Source organism: Harmonia axyridis, chromosome 5 (assembly GCF_914767665.1).
Source record: "Harmonia axyridis chromosome 5, icHarAxyr1.1, whole genome shotgun sequence".
Taxonomy (NCBI): Eukaryota; Metazoa; Arthropoda; class Insecta; order Coleoptera; family Coccinellidae; genus Harmonia; species Harmonia axyridis.
This window is the reverse complement of record NC_059505.1, coordinates 43381515-43403965: the sequence shown is the minus strand read 5'-3', so window position 1 is coordinate 43403965 and position 22451 is coordinate 43381515. Positions and strand designations below refer to the sequence as shown.

At 36.9% G+C, this 22451-nt stretch overlaps 2 protein-coding genes across 4 annotated transcripts in view; one reads left to right on the top strand and one right to left on the bottom strand.

Annotated features, from left to right (window-relative positions):
• The window catches only part of LOC123681224 (sodium- and chloride-dependent GABA transporter ine), a 25090-nt gene extending 7533 nt beyond the window's left edge, over positions 1–17557 (top strand). The window contains exons 1-10 of one of the 2 annotated variants that reach the window (XM_045619485.1): positions 2193–2350; positions 7177–7367; positions 11071–11205; positions 12465–12687; positions 13995–14271; positions 15294–15522; positions 15642–15754; positions 15814–15954; positions 16037–16414; positions 16490–17557. In XM_045619485.1, coding sequence (XP_045475441.1) covers positions 2271–2350; positions 7177–7367; positions 11071–11205; positions 12465–12687; positions 13995–14271; positions 15294–15522; positions 15642–15754; positions 15814–15954; positions 16037–16414; positions 16490–16804 — 2082 coding nt within the window. In that variant the 5' untranslated portion in view covers positions 2193–2270 and the 3' untranslated portion in view covers positions 16805–17557. Of the gene's footprint in view, positions 1–2192; positions 2351–7176; positions 7368–11070; positions 11206–12464; positions 12688–13994; positions 14272–15293; positions 15523–15641; positions 15755–15813; positions 15955–16036; positions 16415–16489 lie in introns of those variants that run through there. The other variant, XM_045619484.1, reaches the window with a different exon arrangement.
• On the bottom strand, positions 17457–22451 carry LOC123681225 (RNA-splicing ligase RtcB homolog). 2 transcript variants are annotated; one of them, XM_045619488.1, is made up of 8 exons: positions 22315–22451; positions 21992–22260; positions 21630–21860; positions 20585–21579; positions 20367–20501; positions 20134–20312; positions 19443–20078; positions 17457–17810 (listed from the first exon to the last, which is right to left on the bottom strand). In XM_045619488.1, the coding sequence occupies exons 4-8, from the start codon at positions 20925–20927 to the stop codon at positions 17583–17585; spliced, it is 1521 nt and encodes a 506-aa protein (XP_045475444.1). In that variant the 5' UTR covers positions 20928–21579; positions 21630–21860; positions 21992–22260; positions 22315–22451; the 3' UTR covers positions 17457–17582. The 2 variants fall into 2 exon arrangements, with proteins under 2 accessions (XP_045475444.1, XP_045475443.1); XM_045619487.1 differs by having other exon boundaries at positions 22039–22260.

The following is a 22451-nucleotide window of genomic DNA, read 5'->3' as shown; positions in this document are numbered from 1 at the left end:
CCATTGAACATTGAAGCTAATAGGAATTCACCGCCTTCTCCACTGTTTAGCTTAGCCGGCAAATACCCAACTGACTTAAGGGGATGTTTGACAGGTGAGCCTGTGACCTTGGTAGAATTATAGAGGTCGCATAGATTCGATAGAGGAAACAACAAACCCTCATATAAAAGTTGCAGTCTTTTTAATTCGATTTTCATTACCCCTTGTTCGAATGCAATAATTTTCAATGATAACAATTGGATAATTCGACGCTGTCGAGCACCCACAAGATATGCAGCTAGTTCAACAGATTCGAACACTTCTTTTACACCAACAGAACGCTTGGATTCAAAAGAAAACCATGAAGGAAAACCAACACAACTTTAAGAAATACATAATCATTTCCTCTCACAAATGGGAACTTCAATTTTCTCATTGCTTTCTCACAAGTGTCGTTAAGTGTTAGAACAAAAAAACGTGTTCGCTAATTTTCTTTCTTAAGGATAATTCAAGGATGTGCAGTTGTTATGTTGTTACATTCAATCATGCGAAATGTTTGCAAAATATACCACGTGAGACCAATCTGAATTCATGCGAGAATGGAATGATAGCTACCTCATTCGTTTAAAACTAAATACTATGGGAATGTTGGTGTACCCCAAGGTTCAGTTTAGGGATTCACTCGGCTTGGCTTGATTTTCAAGCTACTTGGCTTGAGCTTGACTTGATTTCAAGTCAAGTAGTAGCTTTTCAATATCAAGTCAAGTATTTATTTATCAAGTACTTGAAACATATCAAGCTACTTGATTTTTAGCAGTTCTATTTTGTGGTGTTACATCAATAAAAAAATTATGAAAGGAGAAGAAACCTTGCAAAAAAACTCTTTTATTTATTAAACTTATTGTATAGGGTGTTTTTTTAGAGCTATAAAACTTTAAATTGCAATAAAACAACGATGGATTATTCGATTGACATGAATTTTATTTATCCGCAAGATAATCTTGTGGCATTACATTTTAAATATGATTTCTCGCATATGACCGCCACGGCTGGCTCGGATGTAGTCTAATCTGGACGTCTAATTTTCGATGACTTTTTCCAACATTTGTGGCCGTATATCGGCAATAACATGGCGAATGTTGTCTTCCAAATGGTCAAGGGTTTGTGGTTTATCCGCATAGACCAATGACTTTACATAGCCCCACAGAAAGTAGTCTAGCGGTGTTAAATCACAAGTTCTTGGAGGCCAATTCACAGGTCCTAAACGTGAAATTAGGCGGTCACCAAATGTGTCTTTCAATAAATCGATTGTGGCACGAGCTGTGTGACATAATGCGCCGTCTTGTTGGAACCACAGCTCCTGGACATCATTGTTGTTCAATTCAGGAATGAAACAGTCAGTAATCATGGCTCTATACCGATCACCATTGACTGTAACGTTCTGGCCATCATCGTTTTTGAAGAAGTACGGACCAATGATTCCACCAGCCCATAAAGCCCACCAAACAGTCAGTTTTTCTGGATATAACGGTGTTTCGACATACACTTGAGGATAAGCTTCACTTCAAATGCGGCAGTTTTGTTTGTCGACGTAGCCATTCAACCAGAAGTGCGCTTCATCGCTAAACAAAATAAAATGGACGTAGTGCGCGATACGTATTCCGCACAGAACCATTATTTTCGAAATAAAATTGCACTATTTGCAAGCGTTGTTCAGCCGTGAGTCTATTCATGATGAATTGCCAAACCAAACTGAAAATAAATCACTTGACAGCTGTTAAATCGGTCGCCATCTTGAACAGAAATGCCAACTTAAAGTTATATACCTCGAAAAAAACACCCGTTAGTTGGTTAAATTGTCAAGCTACTTGGCTTGATGAATCCCTAGTTCAGTTCTGGTCATGCCAATGTTACGTTATTCATTATTAAATTTGTGATTTTTGGAATCAAATTTGTTTCATTGGTAACATCGCAGCGAAACTTTTTCAATAAACTCTAAATAAGTTGGGAAGATTTTAAAAAAAATTATCGAATAGCATATTATGATTTGGCGGATTAAACTTCCAGACTGATAACTTTTTTGAAGAAACAACCAATACGTAATCTCTAGACAAACACCAATAATTATTACCTGATAATCGAAGAGATACACACCTCAAGTTGCCTTATCAATTTGAGTTAAAGCGATTGACATATTTTTATTTGAGGTATTCATTTGCTAACTCGATAATGGACCTTGTTACAAACCAGCACTCGGTGAGTTTCAGTGAATCTTCTTCTGCGTGAAGAAAATGACGTCCACGAAGAAAGTGTTCTATATCAGGCCGCACAGGAAAGTAGAAAGAGGCGACTTTATATTTCCACATCTCCTGTGAGTACAACCAAAGTTCGCGACTAGTTTTTAGATCGTAAATTGGACAAATCTGTAGGAGCGGAAGACGCTCCTAATGAAGGCCTATTTACGAATGGCTCAGTGCTGAGGCAATAAGAACGTCGAGAAATTCGTTATTTATCAGTCTTATTACAATCTTTTGTATCGGTCTTTGTTAGACGATTCATCAAAATAAAACAGGAATAGAGGGTATTGCTCAAAACTTTTACTTTTATCGGAGATAGGTCAATGTAAAAGGTGAACCTTTGAAGCTCGCTCAATAATTTTGATTGCAAGTGTTTTATAGGCACATTTATACCTGTATCTGTAATTTTTTATTAGACCTACATCATAATTTCAATGAGAATTAGTTAGTTTTGTGACAAGCGCGCAAAGTGCAACTTTTTCGCACGCAAATGCACTTTGAGAACTAGGATTTGATAAATAACAGGCCAATTGAAAAGTCCCCGGTCAACAAATTTTTTTGGCAAAATTCGATTTTATTATTCAATATAGTTGCCTTCGAGGGCGATACAGCGATTATAGCGATCTTCCAACTTTTCTATACCATTTTTGTAGTACGATTTGTCTTTCGCTTCAAAATAGGCCTCAGTTTCGGCGATAATTTTTTCATTGACGCTAAATTTCTTTCTAGCGAGCATTCTTTTGAGGTCTGAGAACAGGAAAAAGTCGCTGGGGGCCAGATCTGGCTAATACGGTGGATGCAGAAGCAAAACGAATCCCAATTTATGCAATTTCGGCATTGTTTTCATTGATTTGTGACACGACGCATTGTCTTGATGAAAGAGCACCTTTTTTTCCTCAAATGGGGCCGTTTTTTAACGATTTCAACCTTTAAATGATGCAATAACGCTATATAATAATCGCTGTTAATGGTCTGGCCCTTTTGGAGGTAATCAATGAATATTATACCTTGCGCATCCCAGAATACTAATGCCATAACCTTGCCAGCTGACTGTTGTGTTTTTCCTCGCTTTGGATTCGGTTCATCGTATGCAGTCCACTCAGCTGACTCTCAATTGGACTCCGGAGTGAAATGATGGAGTCATTTATCATCCATTGTCACATATCGACGCAAAAATTCAGGTTTATTGCACTCAAAGAGCTTCAAACACAGCTCAGAATCATTAGCACGTTGTTGCTTTTGATCGATTGTGAGCTCGCGCGGCACCCATTTTGCACACAGCTTTCTCATGTACAAATATTCGTGAATGATATGATGTACACGTTCAGATGATATCTTCACAATGTCTGCTATCTCGATCAACTTCACTTTACGGCCATTCAGAATTATTTTGTGAACTTTTTGGATTTTTTCGTCGGTGACAGCCTCTTTTGGGCGTCCACTGCGTTCGGCGTCTCCGGTGCTCATTTCACCACGTTTAAACTTAGCATACCAATCAATGATGATTGAATATCCTGGTGCAGACCCCGGAAACTCTTCATCAATCCAAGATTTTGCTTCAACTGTATATTTTCCCTTCAAAAAGCAATATTTTATCAGCCCACGAAATTCTTTTGTTTTCATCTTTTTTCAAATGACAAAAGTAGCTACACTCATAACGCAATATTCCATAAAGTAATGGTCGGACTACTGTCAAATTTTGACACGTATCGTTTGAAGGTTGGTACTAACTAAAAATCATATGGATTTAATAGTAGCACCGCCATCTGTACATCAAATAAGAACAAAATTCGGGGAAAAGACTAACTGGTATTGGGAGCTCAAAATTATGATTAGTTTTCCATAAACGTCTAATAGTATATCCCGGTGAATCACCCTGTATATGGAAATATTACATTAATTTCAATAAAAGTTCAGTGAATTGAAGAAAATAATATATGATACTCGTACAATAGGCTCATTCTAACACTCGTTCATTCGAAAACTGGCCACTTCGTGAATCGTTTTTGAATTCTGAGCTCTTGAAAGGATATCAATGCCTTCTACACATGTCTTACAAATAACTATTCTCTAATCCTTTGCAATTTTGTTGAAATCAATAGAATATTTCCATAAATATCGTTTAGTGATTTTTGCAATGAAAAATGTTGATTGGCAGAACTGTTTTCTGTATCACAAATTTGACAGATAATAGATAAATATGTGACAGGAGAGTTCCAAGTACCAACATACAATAATGAAATAATATAACCATTTTCGAATTATGAATTCATGGAAGAATATCAATGCCTTCTGCACTTTCATTATAAATAACTATTCTTCATTTTTGACTTTCAATTTTATATTAGATCGAAATTCGAAAAGTGCAAATAACTGGGAAAACCTTATCTCTTCGGATCAAAAAACAATTTCGCCTATCTACTGGTGCAGATTGTTAAATCCTGACAGAAATCAGGGATTACAGTCGATTCAGTAACTGACAGAACCACTTATCTAGCTCTCAACTTGACACGAATGTTATTTATCACACTTTGTACACTCCATTCATATCTCTTTGATATTTATGTTTTCCGACGTTCGAAAAACAATATACGGTATTGCGCAAATTGTCAGGACACTTTTGTTTAAGTTTGGTTGCAATAACTCACCATCAAACAAAATGATAATATCACCTTGATTCAACGACCATAACCTCGTTACATCCGGTAAAACAAACAGAGATATTTTCAGCAGAAAGATTCCAACCATGTACGATCATTTGATCTGATTCAAGTCCGGAGATTCTGCAAAATTTTACATCTACCGGTTTTATCGTTTAAAACTACCCTTACTGAAGCTGGGTTGCCCACCAAGCGGTCACCCATTCAGACCATGACCGCGCCCATCGCTGCTTGGCTTTCAAATCGAGCAAATTTCATTTTTTAGCGCTCGTTGTCAAAATTCTTGGTGAAAATCAGTTCTGTCCGGCCATAAACGGTATAACTCCCGAACTTGAAGACCTAGGCATTTCAATTTTCAGGGTGAGTTTCGAATAGCCGTTCAAATTTGTATTTTCTTAATAATTCCAAAATTACTTATTCGACGGATATAAAATTTCACCTTCAGATTCAGAATAACAATTTCAAGCTTTCTGCAAAATTTGATGTTGATCGTTGCACGAGAACCGTAGAAAATCCAAGTAGAATATCGAAAAATTGCTCCCAATATTTAAACAGATTCGACTTGGATGAAATTTAATATGTATATGTAAAATGATCACTCGACTGTTTATGTCGATTTGCAGGAAGATCGTATAATCAGAATACAGGGTGATTCATCGGGAATTTTTAGTAGAAAATTTGCATATTGTAGTTTGAGAAAATGATCTTTTTCTCTGAAATATTTTCAGATCTCTACAACTTCCGGTTATACCGGAAAAAGACTACTACTTCCTTATTTCAAATGACACACCCAGTATATTATTGTAACAGTAGATAGCTTTTCTGATGACAATTTTGGCAACATGCCATACCTTGGGTAAAAACTCAACAGTTCATGAGTTAATATTCTTATGAAAAAATGGTGGCGATGAGGACTCACATTTTTTTGAATATTTCGTAAAACTTTTTTCGATTTTTTTTTCTTTTTCGATTAAGAAAATACTTAGTATTATAATACTGCTTGCGGTATGGACCAAAAATGTACAGGGTGTTTATAAGAAACTCATGAACTTGGGCAACTCAAATTCATCAAACTCAAGACTTTCAAATTGAAACCTATATATTTCATTATTTCAGTCTATTCTACATACAAAAATATTGGGGGTTACCTAAGCAAACCCTATACCTAAAATGAATGAGGAAAAATTATGATTAGTTTACCATAAACGTCTAATAGGCCCTCCCGGTGAATCACCCTGTATATCCCTTCTAATTCCTTTATAAACTCATGTGGTCTCCAAAAACTCCCGACACCAAGTGGATGCTTTCGTGAATTTTTTATACCAATCACAAATCTTTAGGATTTTGTCTGATTCATCTTTATTCTGATTCGCAACAGCAATCATTAAAATTAAAATTATGACTAATCAAATATGGGTTTGTTTCATAGCAATAATTATTTAATTGTAGCTAGATTTTCATGTTAAAATTCTACTAGCATCATTCTGATATTATTTTTACGAGCACACTGAGACTCATGCAGGTATTAGCGAATTTTGATAAGAACTCCAGCTTTTGTTTCATCATCATTAAAATGTTCATTTGAATTCAATGGAGGATGACACTAATCACGGAGTAAGGTTATTGTACTCATGGAGAACGAACTGTCAATGTCAAACGAAGAGATTTATTAGCTGAAGTTTATATCGGAACCTAATCATAGAAAAAGGACATTATCTGCATTTAAATTGGTTTATTTCAGATTGAGTCGATCTCATTATTGCAATTTTCAAATAAATGTTGCTTCTTCTTAGCATATGAACTCGTCATTCCTCTAAAATTCCGACCTTTTTGAATCTTCTTGGGATTCTTGTACCCTTTTTTAACATCACCGAAAAAATTCGAAACAAATTAGTCTTTTCTCCGAAAGATATTCTGTGATTCAGAAAAACTTCATCAGCTCATTTTATCGACAAACTCCATGAACACGCAAAATTTCAGCTAAATCTGACAAATAGAATCTATGATATTGATCCTAAACCTACCCTGGATATTTATCTAGCACATTACGTTGAAGAGTTTGGAAGATGAAGATGCAGAATAAATTTTACCTCGAATCCAATAATTTGAGACCACACTCAGCACAAAACTCAAAATTTTCAATTATTTAAACAGAATGTTTCTCTGGAACAAGCTTGCAAATATACCAAACTCGACCTTGGCACGACCTCCAGCCATTGAGAAAAATCCTCTTGTTTCAGGCCTCCGGAGGAATACATGTACGATGAAGACAGCGACGAAATGGACCAAGGAGACGAGGATGGTTCCTTCTCCAAACCCATGAGGTACCAATGGGCTAACAAACTTCAGTTTGTCTTGGCTTGTGTTGGTTACAGTGTTGGACTAGGCTCTGTTTGGAGGTTTCCCTATCTGTGTTACAAGAGCGGTGGTGGTAAGTTGATGTTTTTTTCTTAAATAAACCCGTTTTCTATATTGGTAGTACATTATACAGGGTGGCTCATATAAATCAGTAAACCTTATATTTTCGTAAGTATGAGTTTTTCCAAAGATTCTCATTTGGAGAAGATATTTTGTGAAGTTTTAGTATCATTTGAGGTGAATTTTCGTCGTTTCATGTTATAAAGGGTGTTTTTTTAGAGCTATAAAACTTTAAATTTCAATAAAACAACGATTAACATGAATTTTATTCATCCGCAAGATAATCTTGTGGCATTACATTTTAAATATGATTTCTGGCATGTTACCGCCACGGATGTAGTCCAATCTGGACGTCCAATTTTCGATGACTTTTCCCAACATTTGTGGCCATATATCGGCAATAACACGGCGAATTTTGTCTTCCAAATGGTCAAGGGTTTGTGGCTTATCCGCATAGACCAATGACTTTACATAGCCCTACAAAAAGTAGTATAGCGGTGTTAAATCACAAGATCTTGGAGGCCAATTCACAGGTCCTAAACGTGAAATTAGGCGGTCACCAAATGTGTCTTTCAATAAATCGATTGTGGCACGAGCTGTGTGACATGATGCGCCGTCTTGTTGGAACCACAGCTCCTGGACATCATGGTTGTTCAATTCAGGAATGTTAAAGTTAGTAATCATGGCTGTATACCGATCACCATTGACTGTAACGTTCTGGCCATCATTGTTTTTGAAGAAGTACGGAACAATGATTCCACCAGCCCATAAAGCGCACCAAACAGTCAGTTTTTCTGGATGTAACGGTGTTTCGACATACACTTGAGGATTAGCTTCACTCCAAATGCGGCAGTTTTGTTTGTTGACGTAGCCATTCAACCAGAAGTGCGCTTCATCGCTAAACAAAATAAAATGGACGTAGTGTGCAATACGTATTCCGCACAGAACCATTATTTTCGAAATAAAATTGCACTATTTGCAAGCATTGTTCAGGCGTGAGTCTATTCATGATGAATTGCCAAACCAAACTGAGAATAAATCACTTGACAGCTGTTAAATCGGTCGCCATCTTGAACAGTAATGCCAACTTAAAGTTATATACCTCGAAAAAAAACACCCTATGGTATCAAAATACTAAACTAAAACAATGACATCCACAAGCAGAGGTAGCTGGGAAAAGGTCTTTCCTATTTTGGCTTTCATTTGGGAGGTCAAGAGTAATCTCGCCTTGAATTTTATGTAGTTACCAATGGTTTGGAGAGAACCGTGAAACCCATATTACTACTATTTTTGTACCGTTAATTTTGAAGACATAAATAGAAACAATAGACACAAATAGACATACCCTGATCTAGATTATGCAAGAAGACCTGTAGTTCGTTCCATCTTTCAGTATGAATTACCAGAAGATGATACAGAAACATCGTTTGATGAAGTTCAATGATTTCAAGAATTTTAACTTTTTGGCTTGTTTTTTTTTCAATAAAGTCGATATTTTTTTAAAGGTTGACAGAAAATACATTTTCTATGTATCCTATCAATTTTGATTCACATTATCAGGTGCAGCAATATATCTACAGATAATTGAATCGACTACAGTTCAACGATTTATCTGTCATGATTACTATAAATTCCTGTAAGTTAAAAGAAAGGATATCGTGGAGAAAAATCCATTTTAATTATTTTAGAAACGCAGAGTTATACCCTGATTCCAAAATAAATCCGATTTAAATTTAGAATTGTTCTAGACATTTAATAATAGTATGCGCTACAGTCTAAGTACAAAATACATGATATTCAAAACCGTCAGGTATTTGTTAAAGGTCTTGACCCATTCAAACGTCAAATAAGTACTCTATCTCAAAAAAAAAAATGAATAAAATGAATAATTATATCTCGGAGTAGAAAACCGTTAACAATTCTGAATTCCCAACTGGTTATTCAATAACTTTATATGTTGTATGTACTAGTTGAACTCTTTTAATTCGATTTCTTGATTTTGTTTTACCACTTTTGACAATAGCATTGAAATAGTTGAGGGAAAATTTCAGATGTCTGATCCTTCGAGAATTCGATCAATCAAGAAAATAGAATAAAAAAACGTGATGAAGGGGAAATATATGAATCATATACAGAGTGATTCACCGGGATGGCCTATTAGACGTTTATATTTATAGGTAAAGGGTTTGCTTAAGAAACTCCTACTACTTTCGTTATTAAAATCGATTGAAATAATAAAAAATGTAGGTTCTTATTTGAAAATCTTGAGTTTTAAGTTGTCCAAGTTCATGATCTTTTTATAAACACCCGTTACATTTTTGTCCAAACCGCAAACAGTTTTATAGTACTACGTATTTGCAGAATCGAAAAAGAAAAAATTTTACTTTTTCTGCCAATATATTCAAAAAAATGTGAGTCCTCATGACCATCATTTTTTTCATAAGAATCCCATTAACTCATGAACCGTTGAGTGCAATAATATACTGGGTGTGCCATTTGAAATAAGGAAGTAGTAGTCTATTTCCGGTATAACCGGAAGTTATAGAGATCTGAAAGTATTTCAGGGAGAAAGATCATTGTCTCAAACCCCAATGTGCGAATTTTTAGCTCGAAATTATAATTAGTTTGCCATAAACGGGTAACAGACCATCCCGGTGAATCACCCTTTATTTTTTTTTAGTTTTTAGCCTTTGAAATTCATAGATAAACGCAGTATTCAACCGCTGTTATTACCATATACCTTACCTCCCATATTAGAAAGTCTGTAGACAATAGACAGAGATCATTCCAAGTGAAAATAATACTCATTTTATTTTATACAGGGTGGCCATTTGAAAACGAAACAGACGAGATTACAGACGAAATAAAGTTTTTCGATAGAAATGCTCGGACAGGTCGATTTCTGTTTCGAGGGGGACAACTTAAGATGTAGGTTACGGACGCATAGCGCTTCAACCCTTGCTGCTATAACCCCCACCCCCAATTTTTGAATAGGGAAGATAGGGTGAGTGATACCTCAATTTAAAGGTATTTTTATACTGATTTCAGCACAGTAATTGTTTTTTCATTTTATGCATTAGTTCTCGAAATTTTTATGCGTTAGTTAGTTAGGAAGGAAGCCACAGTCATGGTTGTTTTGAAGCTCAAAATGTCGATTTTTCACAAAACACTACAAGTGCCATGAAAACACCACTTCATTTTCAAATACTTAGTTAAGAATATTTCGAGAACTAATGCATATAATGAAAAAACAATTACTGTGCTGAAATCAGTATAAAAATACCTTTCAAATGAGGTATCACTCACCCCATTTCCCCTATTCAAAATTTGGGGGTGAGGGTTGTAGTAGCAAGGGTTGAAGCGCTATGCGTCCGTAACCTACATCTTAAGTTGTCCCCCTCGAAACAGAAATCGACCTGTCCGAGCATTTCGAAAAACTTTATTTCGTCTGTAATCTCGTCTGTTTCGTTTTCAAATGGCCACCTTGTATATGCAGACAATTGTCAAGAAATCCTTGAATACAATAAATTCTTCACTGTAAAAGTCCCCTGAGAGATAACAAAATGCTCAAAAGTGACTTGCCATGTAAAGTATATCGATCTATTTTTAGTTGAATAAATTTGATCAAGAGGAGTAATCAAGAACCTCGACCTGTTACGCAAAATGCTAACGATTATGACATTTCAACATAAATATTGAAACTAATTTTTTTTCAGGAGTATTCCTGATACCTTATTTCATCTCTATGTTGGTGTGTGGGGTGCCGATGTTGTACATGGAACTGGCCGTGGGACAGTACACGGGTAGAGGTCCCATAGGAGCTCTGGGACACCTATGTCCATTATTCAAAGGTGAACTTTCAAGAATAATAAAGGGTGTTTTTTTTAGAGCTATAGAACTTTAAATTGCAATGAAACAACGATGGATTATTCGATTGACATGAATTTTATTTATCCGCAAGATAATCTTGTGGCATTACATTTTAAATATGATTTCTGGCATATGACCGCCACGGCTGGCTCGGATGTAGTCCAATCTGGACGTCCAATTTTCGATGACTTTTTCCAACATTTGTGGCCGTATATCGGCAATAACACGGCGAATGTTGTCTTCCAAATGGTCAAGGGTTTGTGGCTTATCCGTATAGACCAATGACTTCACATAGCCCCACAGAAAGTAGTCTAGCGGTGTTAAATCACAAGATCTTGGAGGCCAATTCACAGGTCCAAAACGTGAAATTAGGCGGTCACCAAACGTGTCTTTCAATAAATCGATTGTGGCACGAGCTGTGTGACATGTTGCGCCGTCTTGTTGGAACCACAGCTCCTGGACATCTTGGTTGTTCAATTCAGAAATGAAAAAGTAAGTAATCATGCCTCTATACCGATCACCATTGACTGTAACGTTCTGGCCATCATCGTTTCTGAAGAAGTACGGACCAATGATTTCACCAGCCCATAAAGCGCACCAAACAGTCAGTTTTTCTGGATGTAACGGTGTTTTGACATACACTTGAGGATTAGCTTCACTCCAAATGCGGCAGTTTTGTTTGTCGACGTAGCCATTCAACCAGAAGTGCGCTTCATTGCTAAACAAAATAAAATGGACGTAGTGCGCGATACGTATTCCGCACAGAACCATTATTTTCGAAATAAAATTGCACTATTTGCGAGCGTTGTTCAGGCGTGAGTCTATTCATGATGAATTGCCAAACCAAACTGAGAATAAATCACTTGACAGCTGTTAAATCGGTCGCCATCTTGAACAGTAATACCAACTTAAAGTTATATACCTCGTAAAAAAAACATCCTATATGTGTTAGTAATCAAAACGTTCCGAATTACCTCCAACATGGGAAAATCTAGTTCTGAATCACCCTTATCGTTCGCTAACCGCAGTTGTATCCGGCTCGAAGGACCAAAGTCTGTAGACAGGTCGCGTTTCTACCTGAACCCGTGTTACTAGCGTTCGTTCAAACGTTAAAAAAACATCGTGTTCCTCCTTCTGAGTGCATCTTCGAAAAGCCGGTGATGTAATTTTTAATTGTTCTTCTAGAACCTCGGTTATTGCCAAGGATTCGTTTAATTATTTATGTAATACATTTTTCCAGGGACGGGTTTAGGCAGCGTTGTCATATCGTTCCTGATGTCTACCTACTACAGTGTGATAATAGCTTATGGTATTTATTATTTCTTCACTTCTTTCAAGTCTAACCAGCCATGGGCGGATTGCAATCATCGATGGAATACCAAGCACTGCTGGGTGCTACCCAAAGATGCAAACGCCACTGCCAAGCCCATTGACAGTCAAACGCCTTCGGAGGAGTTCTTCGAGTAAGTCGATATTGTTGAGAAAACCAGAGGGAAACTTGCTGCTATTAAAGGTGAGTAGCGATAGACCCGTTTTGCTCTTTTTGGAGCTCATCAGTAACGCCTAACGCAACATCGTAGACAACCAAATGAAAACAGAGGCTATTCAAGTGAAGCAATTTTTAGCGTAAACCTTGTTCGCGCTACATTCCGTCTAAACATATGTTTTCTTCCCAATGGGGACTCAAAAACTTGTTTTTCATCTACATTCTTCTTCCCATTCGCGATGTATCGCAATAGTTTATACTGAATAATGCTTTAGAATGGCTTACAACTGAATAGCCTCTGTTTTTATCGATGTTGGATTATGCGATACTGATGGGAGCCAAAATACAAAGCCAAACCGGTCTATCGCTACTCACCTCCGATGACAGCAAGTTTTCCTGTGGTTTTTACTTTAGACCTAGATTCTGCTAGTTCGATTCTTCCATTGATCATTAAATTTCATATACAGGATGTACCACGACTAGCTTTCACATTTCAAAATATTTTGTTGGAGAAAAGGACGGTCCCAGGGAGGTGGAGTTGGAGGAGGGTGCATAGTGAAGTTTTCAGTCCTCATTATGTCTTGGTAGCGATAGCAGAGTGCTTTTGTTGTCGTGATTTTTTCAATGAAAAGCACAGTTGTGCTACAGCTACTCCAAAAGCCTTCTACACACGGTATAGGTTATCGCCTGTTCTTAGCCAGAAAAAAATTGTATTGGAAACACAAAAACCTTGAAAATTTCAGCAAATACCTCTTCATAAACTAAAAAACCATGGGTGGTGTGCTGTCTCTTTCTAGAAAAGGTCGACATCACTGTCACAACGTCTCTAACCCTTACTGTGACATGCTGTAGTATTTTTCAAACCCAAAAATCGAGGATTTCGATTTCCAACATGACAAAAAGATCTTCTTGTTCCATAGAGATGTTGGATACAGCCTAGTCTCCAGGAGAAGTGTTCTGTTGGTCCAGTAGCCTCCGCTCTCTCCAGATTTAAGCCCCTGTGGTTTTTATCTGTCTGGTTACCTCTGTCTGTGGTTTGAAATCAAGTTCCAAGGTTCCTTATGTACCTAAAGATTACATGTAGCAATCTATCGAAGATATATTATTATTTTTTCATCTCTTGAAACTTTTTAAAAGATCTTCTAAATGTGAGAGCTGCCATGGGCCACACCCTAAATTTTATTCATCAAAATTCATCGTCTTGTGTTCAACCACTCCTATTTCTTCTTGTTGTAATCATCATCTCAACTCAACAGTCTTACCATTTCCTGTTATCTTTTCAAGGATAAAGGTGCTCCAAGCAGGACAGGGTATTGAGCTTCCCTTCAGCTTTAGCCAGTTACGGTGGGAGCTTGTGGCCTGTCTGATTTGCGCATGGGTGCTGGTCTACTTCGCCATATGGAAAAGTATCAAATCCTCAGGACGGGTCAGATATTTCACTGCTACGTTTCCGTTCCTCCTGATCCTGCTGTTTCTTGCCAAGTCCTTGACTCTGGAGGGAGCGGACAGAGGACTTAGATATTTCTTCAAGCCCAAGTGGTCTCTATTGGGAGAATCTAAGGTAAGGAAACAATTTTTCAGAGTTTATGTTTAGACCTTAAGTAGAGGGTGTTTTTTTTAGAGCTATAGAACTTTAAATTGCAATAAAACAACGATGGATTATTCGATTGACATGAATTTTATTTATCCGCAAGATAATCTTGTGGCATTACATTTTAAATATGATTTCTGGCATATGACCGCCACGGCTGGCTCGGATGTAGTCCAATCTGGACGTCCAATTTTCGATTACTTTTTCCAACATTTGTGGCCGTATATCGGCAATAACACGGCGAATGTTGTCTTCCAAATGGTCAAGGGTTTGTGGCTTACCCGCATAGATCAATGACTTCACATAGCCCCACAGAAAGTAGTCTAGCGGTGTTAAATCACAAGATCTTGGAGGCCAATTCACAGGTCCAAAACATGAAATTAGGCGGTCACCAAACGTGTCTTTCAATAAATCGATTGTGGCACGAGCTTTGTGACATGTTGCGCTGTCTTGTTGGAACCACAGCTCCTGGACATCATGGTTGTTCAATTCGGGAATGGAAAAGTTAGTAATCATGGCTCTATACCGATCACCATTGACTGTAACGTTCTGGCCAACATCGTTTTTGAAGAAGTACGGACCAATGATTCCACCAGCCCATAAAGCGCACCAAACAGTCGGCTTTTCTGGATGAACGGTGTTTCGACATACACTTGAGGATTACCTTCACTCCAAATGCGGCAGTTTTGTTTGTTGACGTAGCCATTCAACCAGAAGTGCGCTTCATCGCCAAACAAAATAAAATGGACGTAGTGCGCGATACGTATTCCGCACAGAACCATTATTTTCGAAATAAAATTGCACTATTTGCAAGCGTTGTTCAGGCGTGAGTCTATTCATGATGAATTGCCAAACCAAACTGAGAATAAATCACTTGACAGCTGTTAAATCGGTCGCCATCTTGAACAGTAATGCCAACTTAAAGTTATATACCTCGAAAAAAACACCCGTTAATATGACCATCAGTGTGACTGATCTCTTCTTTTGTTAAGGTGTGGGTGAACGCTGCTGCTCAAACATTCAATTCGATGGGTATAGCCTTCGGGTCTATGATCTCATTCGCCAGTTACAACAAGTACAACAACAATATCCTCCAAGACACCGTAGCAGTATCTGTAGTCAACTTGGTCACCAGTCTTCTTGTAGGTGTATTTGCATTTGCAACCATAGGAAACATTGCCACTGAGCACAACACCACCATAGAAGACGTTATTACAGACGGTAAGTTGACATAGAATCAATACAAAAAAAAATAACAAACCTAAGCCTGCATTACTCGAAAGCTGGTTATACATAGGAGTGTTATTTTATATTATTTCATTAACCGCTTTCTTCCCCAGGTCCTGGACTGATATTTGTGGTGTACCCTCAGGCCATAGCCCAGATGCCGGCGGCAAACCTTTGGGCCATACTCTTCTTCTTCATGCTGCTCTGCTTGGCACTCAACAGTCAAGTAATTAGAGACCGGAGCTTGGTTAAACTTTCAAACTTATTCATAAAGGCTTTTTGCAGTTTGCAACAGTGGAAGTAGTGGTGACATCTATCCAAGATGGATTTCCGGTTTGGATAAAGAACCATCTGATGTGTCACGAGATCTTGGTCCTTGTGGTTTGTCTTATATCTGCGGTCTTCGGTCTGCCTTACGTTACGAAGGTAATATTTTATAATATCTGCTTCCACCAATTCTGTTTGATGTTTGCCAAGAGGCTGTCTAACCTCTTATTCTACCTTCCAGAGCGGCATATACTTCTTCCAACTCATGGACCACTACACAGCGACCATATCAAAGATGTACCTCGCCTTCTTCGAGATAGTGGCCATAGCTTGGGTCTACGGAGGAAGAAGACTAGGTAGAAATGTAAAGACGATGACAGGCAAACACCCAGGATGGTACTTCAAGTTCTGTTGGGTTATCGCAACTCCACTGATGATTGTTTCCTTGTGGGTGTTTCTACTGCTAGACTACGCCCCGCCCACTTACAACAACGGCTCGTACGAGTACCCTGATTGGGCCATAGCGTTGGGTTGGTTAATAGCCTCGGTGTCTCTGCTCTGCATACCTATTTTTATGGTGTACGTGTTTGTTAAGACACCAGGAGAGGATATAATGGATGTAAGTAGTCTATGAGAGCTCCAAGAAAGAGTTTGAGGCCTCTTAGAAAATCTTTACATTATTATTCCCTTCCAGAAATTGAAGAATTCCATCAAGCCCGATTTAGAGAAGTGTCCTAAATGCGGAGACCTGGACTGCGACTGTACCGTAGAAGAGGCCATGCAACCTATGCTGGTTCTGCAAAGTCAGGGACAGACTGTAGGTCCTACCTACATACCGATCCAAGCTTTCGAGCTTCCCCAAAATAACGGTATAGTATTGACTGAGGTGAACAATGTGAAACGGGACAGTTTAGAGTCCCAAAATCATCACAACGATCCCATCACCATACACGTAGAGACCACACCACCCAGCGAAAGTTCATTAAGCTCGAAAGAGAGCAAAACCTGAAAAACTTGTTCCGTTTGTGAATGTAAATATTGTTCGGAGATGGTTTTATCAGCACACAAAACAAGCTAGTACGGAAGTGTAAATAATCTACTGTTATACATCTTCATTGTTGATTCAATCGGTTTCTCTTGTAATGATCATTTTGATGTAAGAATCAACTTATCGTTCAATAGTATTTCATCCTGACAATGTTTTTATACTGTCAAATACCCTATTGTGTACTTTTTTTTAGCCGGAGGACCAAAATGAAATTCCCAAATTTGGTCGAATTTCAAAAACCATCTCTGAATTTGTTTTGGAATGATATAATATATATATCGACTGTAAATATTGTTGTGAGAAAGTTTTATGAGTGTTACGAAGGATACTTGTATAATTGACTCGTTTGTAATATATATATATCGATTGACAATTATTTATGAAACGGAGTAGAAAATACATTCCAATGATCTATCTCATCATTTTTATCCTGTTGATTTGTCCCGATTCACCAAAATACTATCGATTTTCTACGTTTTGACTCAACTTCCCCTTAGAATAACCAAAAGCTCAAATTATAGACAGAATCTGTTTTAAAGTGACAAAGTATAATATTTTAATTGAATAGGAAGTCGAAAAGGAAACGGTTGCGTTGAAAACTGAGTTACCAAGCTTTTCTTTTTCATTCAATTTTATTCGGATAAGTTTATCTTATAATAAACAGGATTGAAAATGATCACATATACAAAGTCAAATAAATTATATGAATAGTAAGAATTATTTGATTAAACCTCAACTCTTATCCTTTTATCACTGCAATAGGTTTCAGTTTTATACACTTTTTACTTATACCAGCTGCGTGGCATGTATCGACTACATCCGTTACGTTCTTGTAAGATTCTGGGGCCTCCTCCATCACCAATTTCGGGGATGCTACTCTGATCGATATACCCATCGATTCCATCTTCCTCAACACTTGTAAGTAGTCCAAGTTCCTACGGCTTTTGGCTCTGGATAAAGCCCGACCCTAGATGGAAGAAAAACAAGAGAAAAAGTGATGTAGAACTCAAATTGATGAGAAGATAAACAATAGTTATATAAAATACAAGTGGAGAAGGCATCGATATGCTCATTTGTTAGAATGAGCCTTCATAATCAAAGTACATTCCGAATAGAAAACAAGTCAAAGTACAAAAAGACCTTCTGTATGAGTATTATAAAATATAAAAATCTTGTGGGTCTATCTCAGTTTCACACATATTTCATGGTTATATTTCATTATTTTAAGTTGGTGCTTGTAACCCCCCTGTCACAGATTTATCTATTATCTGTCAAAATTGTTATACAGAAAACAGTTCTGCCAACCAACATTTTTCAATGCAAAAATCACTAAACGGTATTTATGGAAATATTCCATTCTTTGCAATGAAAATTCAGTGAATTAGGGAAAATAATGTATAATACTCGTACAGAAGGCTTATTCTAACACTCGTTCATTCAAAAACTCGCCACTTCGTGAATCGTTTTTGAATTCTGAGCCTTCTATACGACTTATAAGTTATTATTTCTAATTCACTGAATTTTTATTGAAATTAATGGAATATTTCCATATATCTCGTTTAGCGGTTTTTGCATTGAAAAATGTTAGTTGGCAGAACTGTTTTTCCTAAATTGAAGAAAAACAAGAGAAAAAAGTGATGTAGAATTCAAATTGATAAGAAGATAAACAATAGTTATATAAAACACAAGTGCAGAAGGCATCGATATTCTCAATTGTTAGAATGAGCCTTCTGTATGAGTTTTATACAATTTTTTTTCTAATTCTGTTGCATCCGTTCATTCTGTCATACCTTGCGGGTCTATCTCGGTTTCACACATATTTCATGGTTATATTTCATTATTTTAAGTTGGTACTTTTAACTCTCCTGTCACAGATTTATCAATTATCTGTCAAAATTGTTAAACAGAAAATAGTTCTGCCAACCAACATTTTTCAATGCAAAAATCACTAAACGGTATTTATGGAAATATTCCATTCTTTGCAATGAAAATTCAGTGAATTAGGGAAAATAATGTATAATATTCGTACAGAAGGCTTATTCTAACACTCGTTCATACAAAAACTCGCCACTTCGTGAATCGTTTTTGAATTTTGAGCTTTTGGAAGGATATCAATGCCTTCTACACTTGAATAATAAATAACTATTCTCTAATTCTTTACAATTTTGTTGAAATCAATAGAATATTTCGATGAATATCGTTTAGTGATTTTTGCAATGAAAAATGTTGATTGGCAGAACTGTTTTCTGTATCTCAAATTTGACAGATTATAGATAAATATGTGACAGGAGAGTTCCAAGTACCAACATACAATAATGAAATATAACCATGAAACATGTTTGAATCCCAGATATTCCCGAAAGATTTTGTTGAACAAGGTATTGCAAAATGAGCGGATTTGCCACTGAATAGGAGAAAAATATTTTGAATTATTTCAATGTGTCGATTTGTAAAAGAAAGATGAAGTTATCACCGGTGAGTTAAACTCAATAATTGAAGACAGCACCCTTTTCAAAATTTGAAAATTACAGACATTTGGGCAAAAGAGGTCCTTAATAATATTTTCAGTAGATAAATATGAAACAAATTAACAACTCACAGCTCCGTGGCACGTTGAACCAAAAGTCTCCATCATTCCTTGCTCGGTACCAGTCAACACGTAACTGCAGGTTCCCATGGTTCCTCCGATCAGCACAGGCTGTCCCGTCAGCTGATAATCGACAGGTATCAGGGGATGATGTGGTGGAAAAGCTCTGGTAGACCCTTTTCTGTGTACCAAAAGAGTTTTTGGTTTGCCGTCTACCATGTGCTCTTCGACTTTGGCAATATTGTGGGATACATCGTAAATAACGTGCATGTCTAGATCGTCAGGGGCCATGTTGAATTGTTTCGCAAAAGCCTGTCTGCTCAGGAAGGTCATCGAACTCCTGTTCACCCAAGCGAAATTGGCTGCCGCTGCCATGGATTTCAAATAGTCCTGTCCTTCTTGCGAATTTATCCTTGCACATGCCAACTGTCTGTCGTTAGTTTCGATATTGTCCCTCTTCATGGCTTTCTCCATCTGGACCAGCGCATCGGTAGCGACTTGATGGCCGAACCCTCTGCTTCCCGAGTGGATCATCACACATACTTGTCCTTTTTCTTCGATTCCCATCTTGCAAGCAGCCCATTTATCGTAAATTTCATCCACTACTTGGATTTCTGCATAATGGTTTCCTGCTCCAAGTGTTCCTAGCTGAAAATGTATTTTAATGATTACAAAATATATTTAATTCAATCGAAATTTATACCTGGGGCAGTCCTCTTTTCTTTGCCCTCATGCTGACTTTCGAAGGATCGGCATTCAACATTCTGCCATATTCTTCACAATGTTCTTTGTCTTCTGCCCATATATAGCCTTCTCTCAAGGACCAATCCATTCCCATTTCTAAGGCTTCTTCTAAATCCTTCGCATTCATCGGAATTATGCCTTTAAATAAATATTATGGTGGAGATAACTTCGTACAACAAGTCACCTAATTACCTTTTGATCCAACTCCTACTGGAATATGATCAAATAAACTTTGAGCTAATTGTTCTTTAACTGGTAAAACATCATCCACAAATAGGTTTGTTCTCAACAACCTAACCCCACAATTTATATCGAAGCCTACACCACCTAGAATTACATCAAATCAAGGCAATATTGCATATTGCAGTTTCTCTATATAAACCGTGATGGTTCCTGATGAATGTTTTTACCTGGTGATACAATAGATTTAGGATCATTAACATCAAACGCTGCCATGTTTCCAATGGCAAATCCATAACCTGAGTGAACATCAGGCAAACCAACCGATTTGCCAACAATACCAGGAAGAGCAGCTACATTTGCAATTTGCTTTACGCCTGGAAGGAACCCACCAACCATTCCAGGTCTACATGCATTTCTAAGTTCATCTAACATAAGTTTTTCTAGAGTTTTGTTTACATAAAATATCCCTTCAACATTCATATTTGGCTGGAAGCCTTTTTTTATCCTCCATGAATGAGGGGTCAATTTCTCTAAATATTTCAGTTCCTCATTATATTGCCTGACAACCATTTTTACGTTTTTTTCAATTAATTTTATACTCTACTTCAATTAAACAATTCTCGATACGAAGCCGGGTTCGGTGACAGATGAGTTATAAGTTTGAGGTTAGTTTTGGTTTTTTTGAGAGATCACTGAGTAAAAAAAATGGAATTGATATTTTTACACACCAGAGACATATAAATTTGGTTTTTCTTAAATAACCACAGTAGTTGAATAATTTTTTTAGAGATGAATTCAAGTCAAGTCAAGAACAATATTTGAAAGAGCCATGATGAACTGGACACTAATGGAAATTTTGAAGGAACAACATATGGAGGAGAACTTTAGGAGACCTCGGAGCGTCTTCAGTATCAAGGACAAAAATTGAGGTGTACTTGTTGGTTGAATCAGCTAGCCTCAGTTAAAATGTAGAATGTTTGAGAATAAATTAATTTTAATCATGAACACTGCTTTTTTTCACACATTTTGTATTTTATGCTTCATATTTTATTTCAATCATTCCAAATTTCTATTTTTCATTAACTTAACCATGCTCTTCATCGAAACTGCAGCAATTTTGATAACACATCTTTGATTTATCCTTATTGGTATTTATACAGGTGGCGCACACCGGTTTTTTATCTACGAGAAAGTACTTGTTCTGGATTGGTTTCTTGCAATCCTACAATAATTCACTCAATTCTCTGATACAACTTTCAAAATTAGGCTTACTTTACAAACGAAGCAGTTGCAATGCCATAGACCGCCAAGTACTTTCAAATGATTCTCAAAAATATATTCGCCACATGCTCTACATTTTGGGGCAAAATTTTCTTCATAATCGGGGATGCAGTATGGCTTTCCTTCTTTGGCAAAATAAAGAGGAGGTTTGATAGGTTGTTCGCATGTTGTACAAGTAAAACAACTAGCATGCCAAAATGTACCCAGTGCTTCAACTGCCTCCTTGATCAAAGAGAATTTTTGGCATATAGAAACTATTCTTGAGATTTGCGCAACAAACTTTATGCAGGCTCCACATCATCATGGAAAGTAACAAAAATTTAGAAGGCTCACTAATTTGAATTGTTCCATACCTTTTTTTCCTCGATAATGTGGGGCTTGTTTGAACCTATATTCTTACCGTTAATATATACTCCTTGCATTTTTCGCATCTATGACGGAACAATTTCAAAAAGTCGCTTTTACAGTAGGGCAAACCATTTTTTTGGAGGAAAATTTGTCCATTTATAATTTTAGAACATTTGGCACATCTAAAATGTTCCACGTGCCATTTCTTGCCCAAAGCTTTGATGTATTTCTTCTTTAAAGGTTTTTTACATCCTGCGCAATCTTCAACTACATTCTAGAAGAAAATAACATATTTGAGATACACGTAAAGGTTACAGTGAGATCTTACTTTAGACATGATAATAATTACTGGAATTTGGATTTTTTTTTAATATTATTGCAACATGTTTTTACCCCAGAGTTATAACTCTGAGGTTTTTAATGAATGCCAACGTTTCAAATATATGTCATAAAATGACAAAATTC

Excerpts from the sequence above, each read along its gene's own strand:
- LOC123681225 (XM_045619488.1), bottom strand. The coding sequence starts at position 20,927 with ATGGTTGTCAGGCAATATAATGAGGAACTGAAATATTTAGAGAAATTG. Across the intron at positions 20,079-20,133 it reads AGAAAAGAGGACTGCCCCAG|CTAGGAACACTTGGAGCAGG; the intron begins GTATAAATTTCG and ends ATACATTTTCAG. Across the intron at positions 17,811-19,442 it reads GTTCAACGTGCCACGGAGCT|GGTCGGGCTTTATCCAGAGC; the intron begins GTGAGTTGTTAA and ends TCTTCCATCTAG.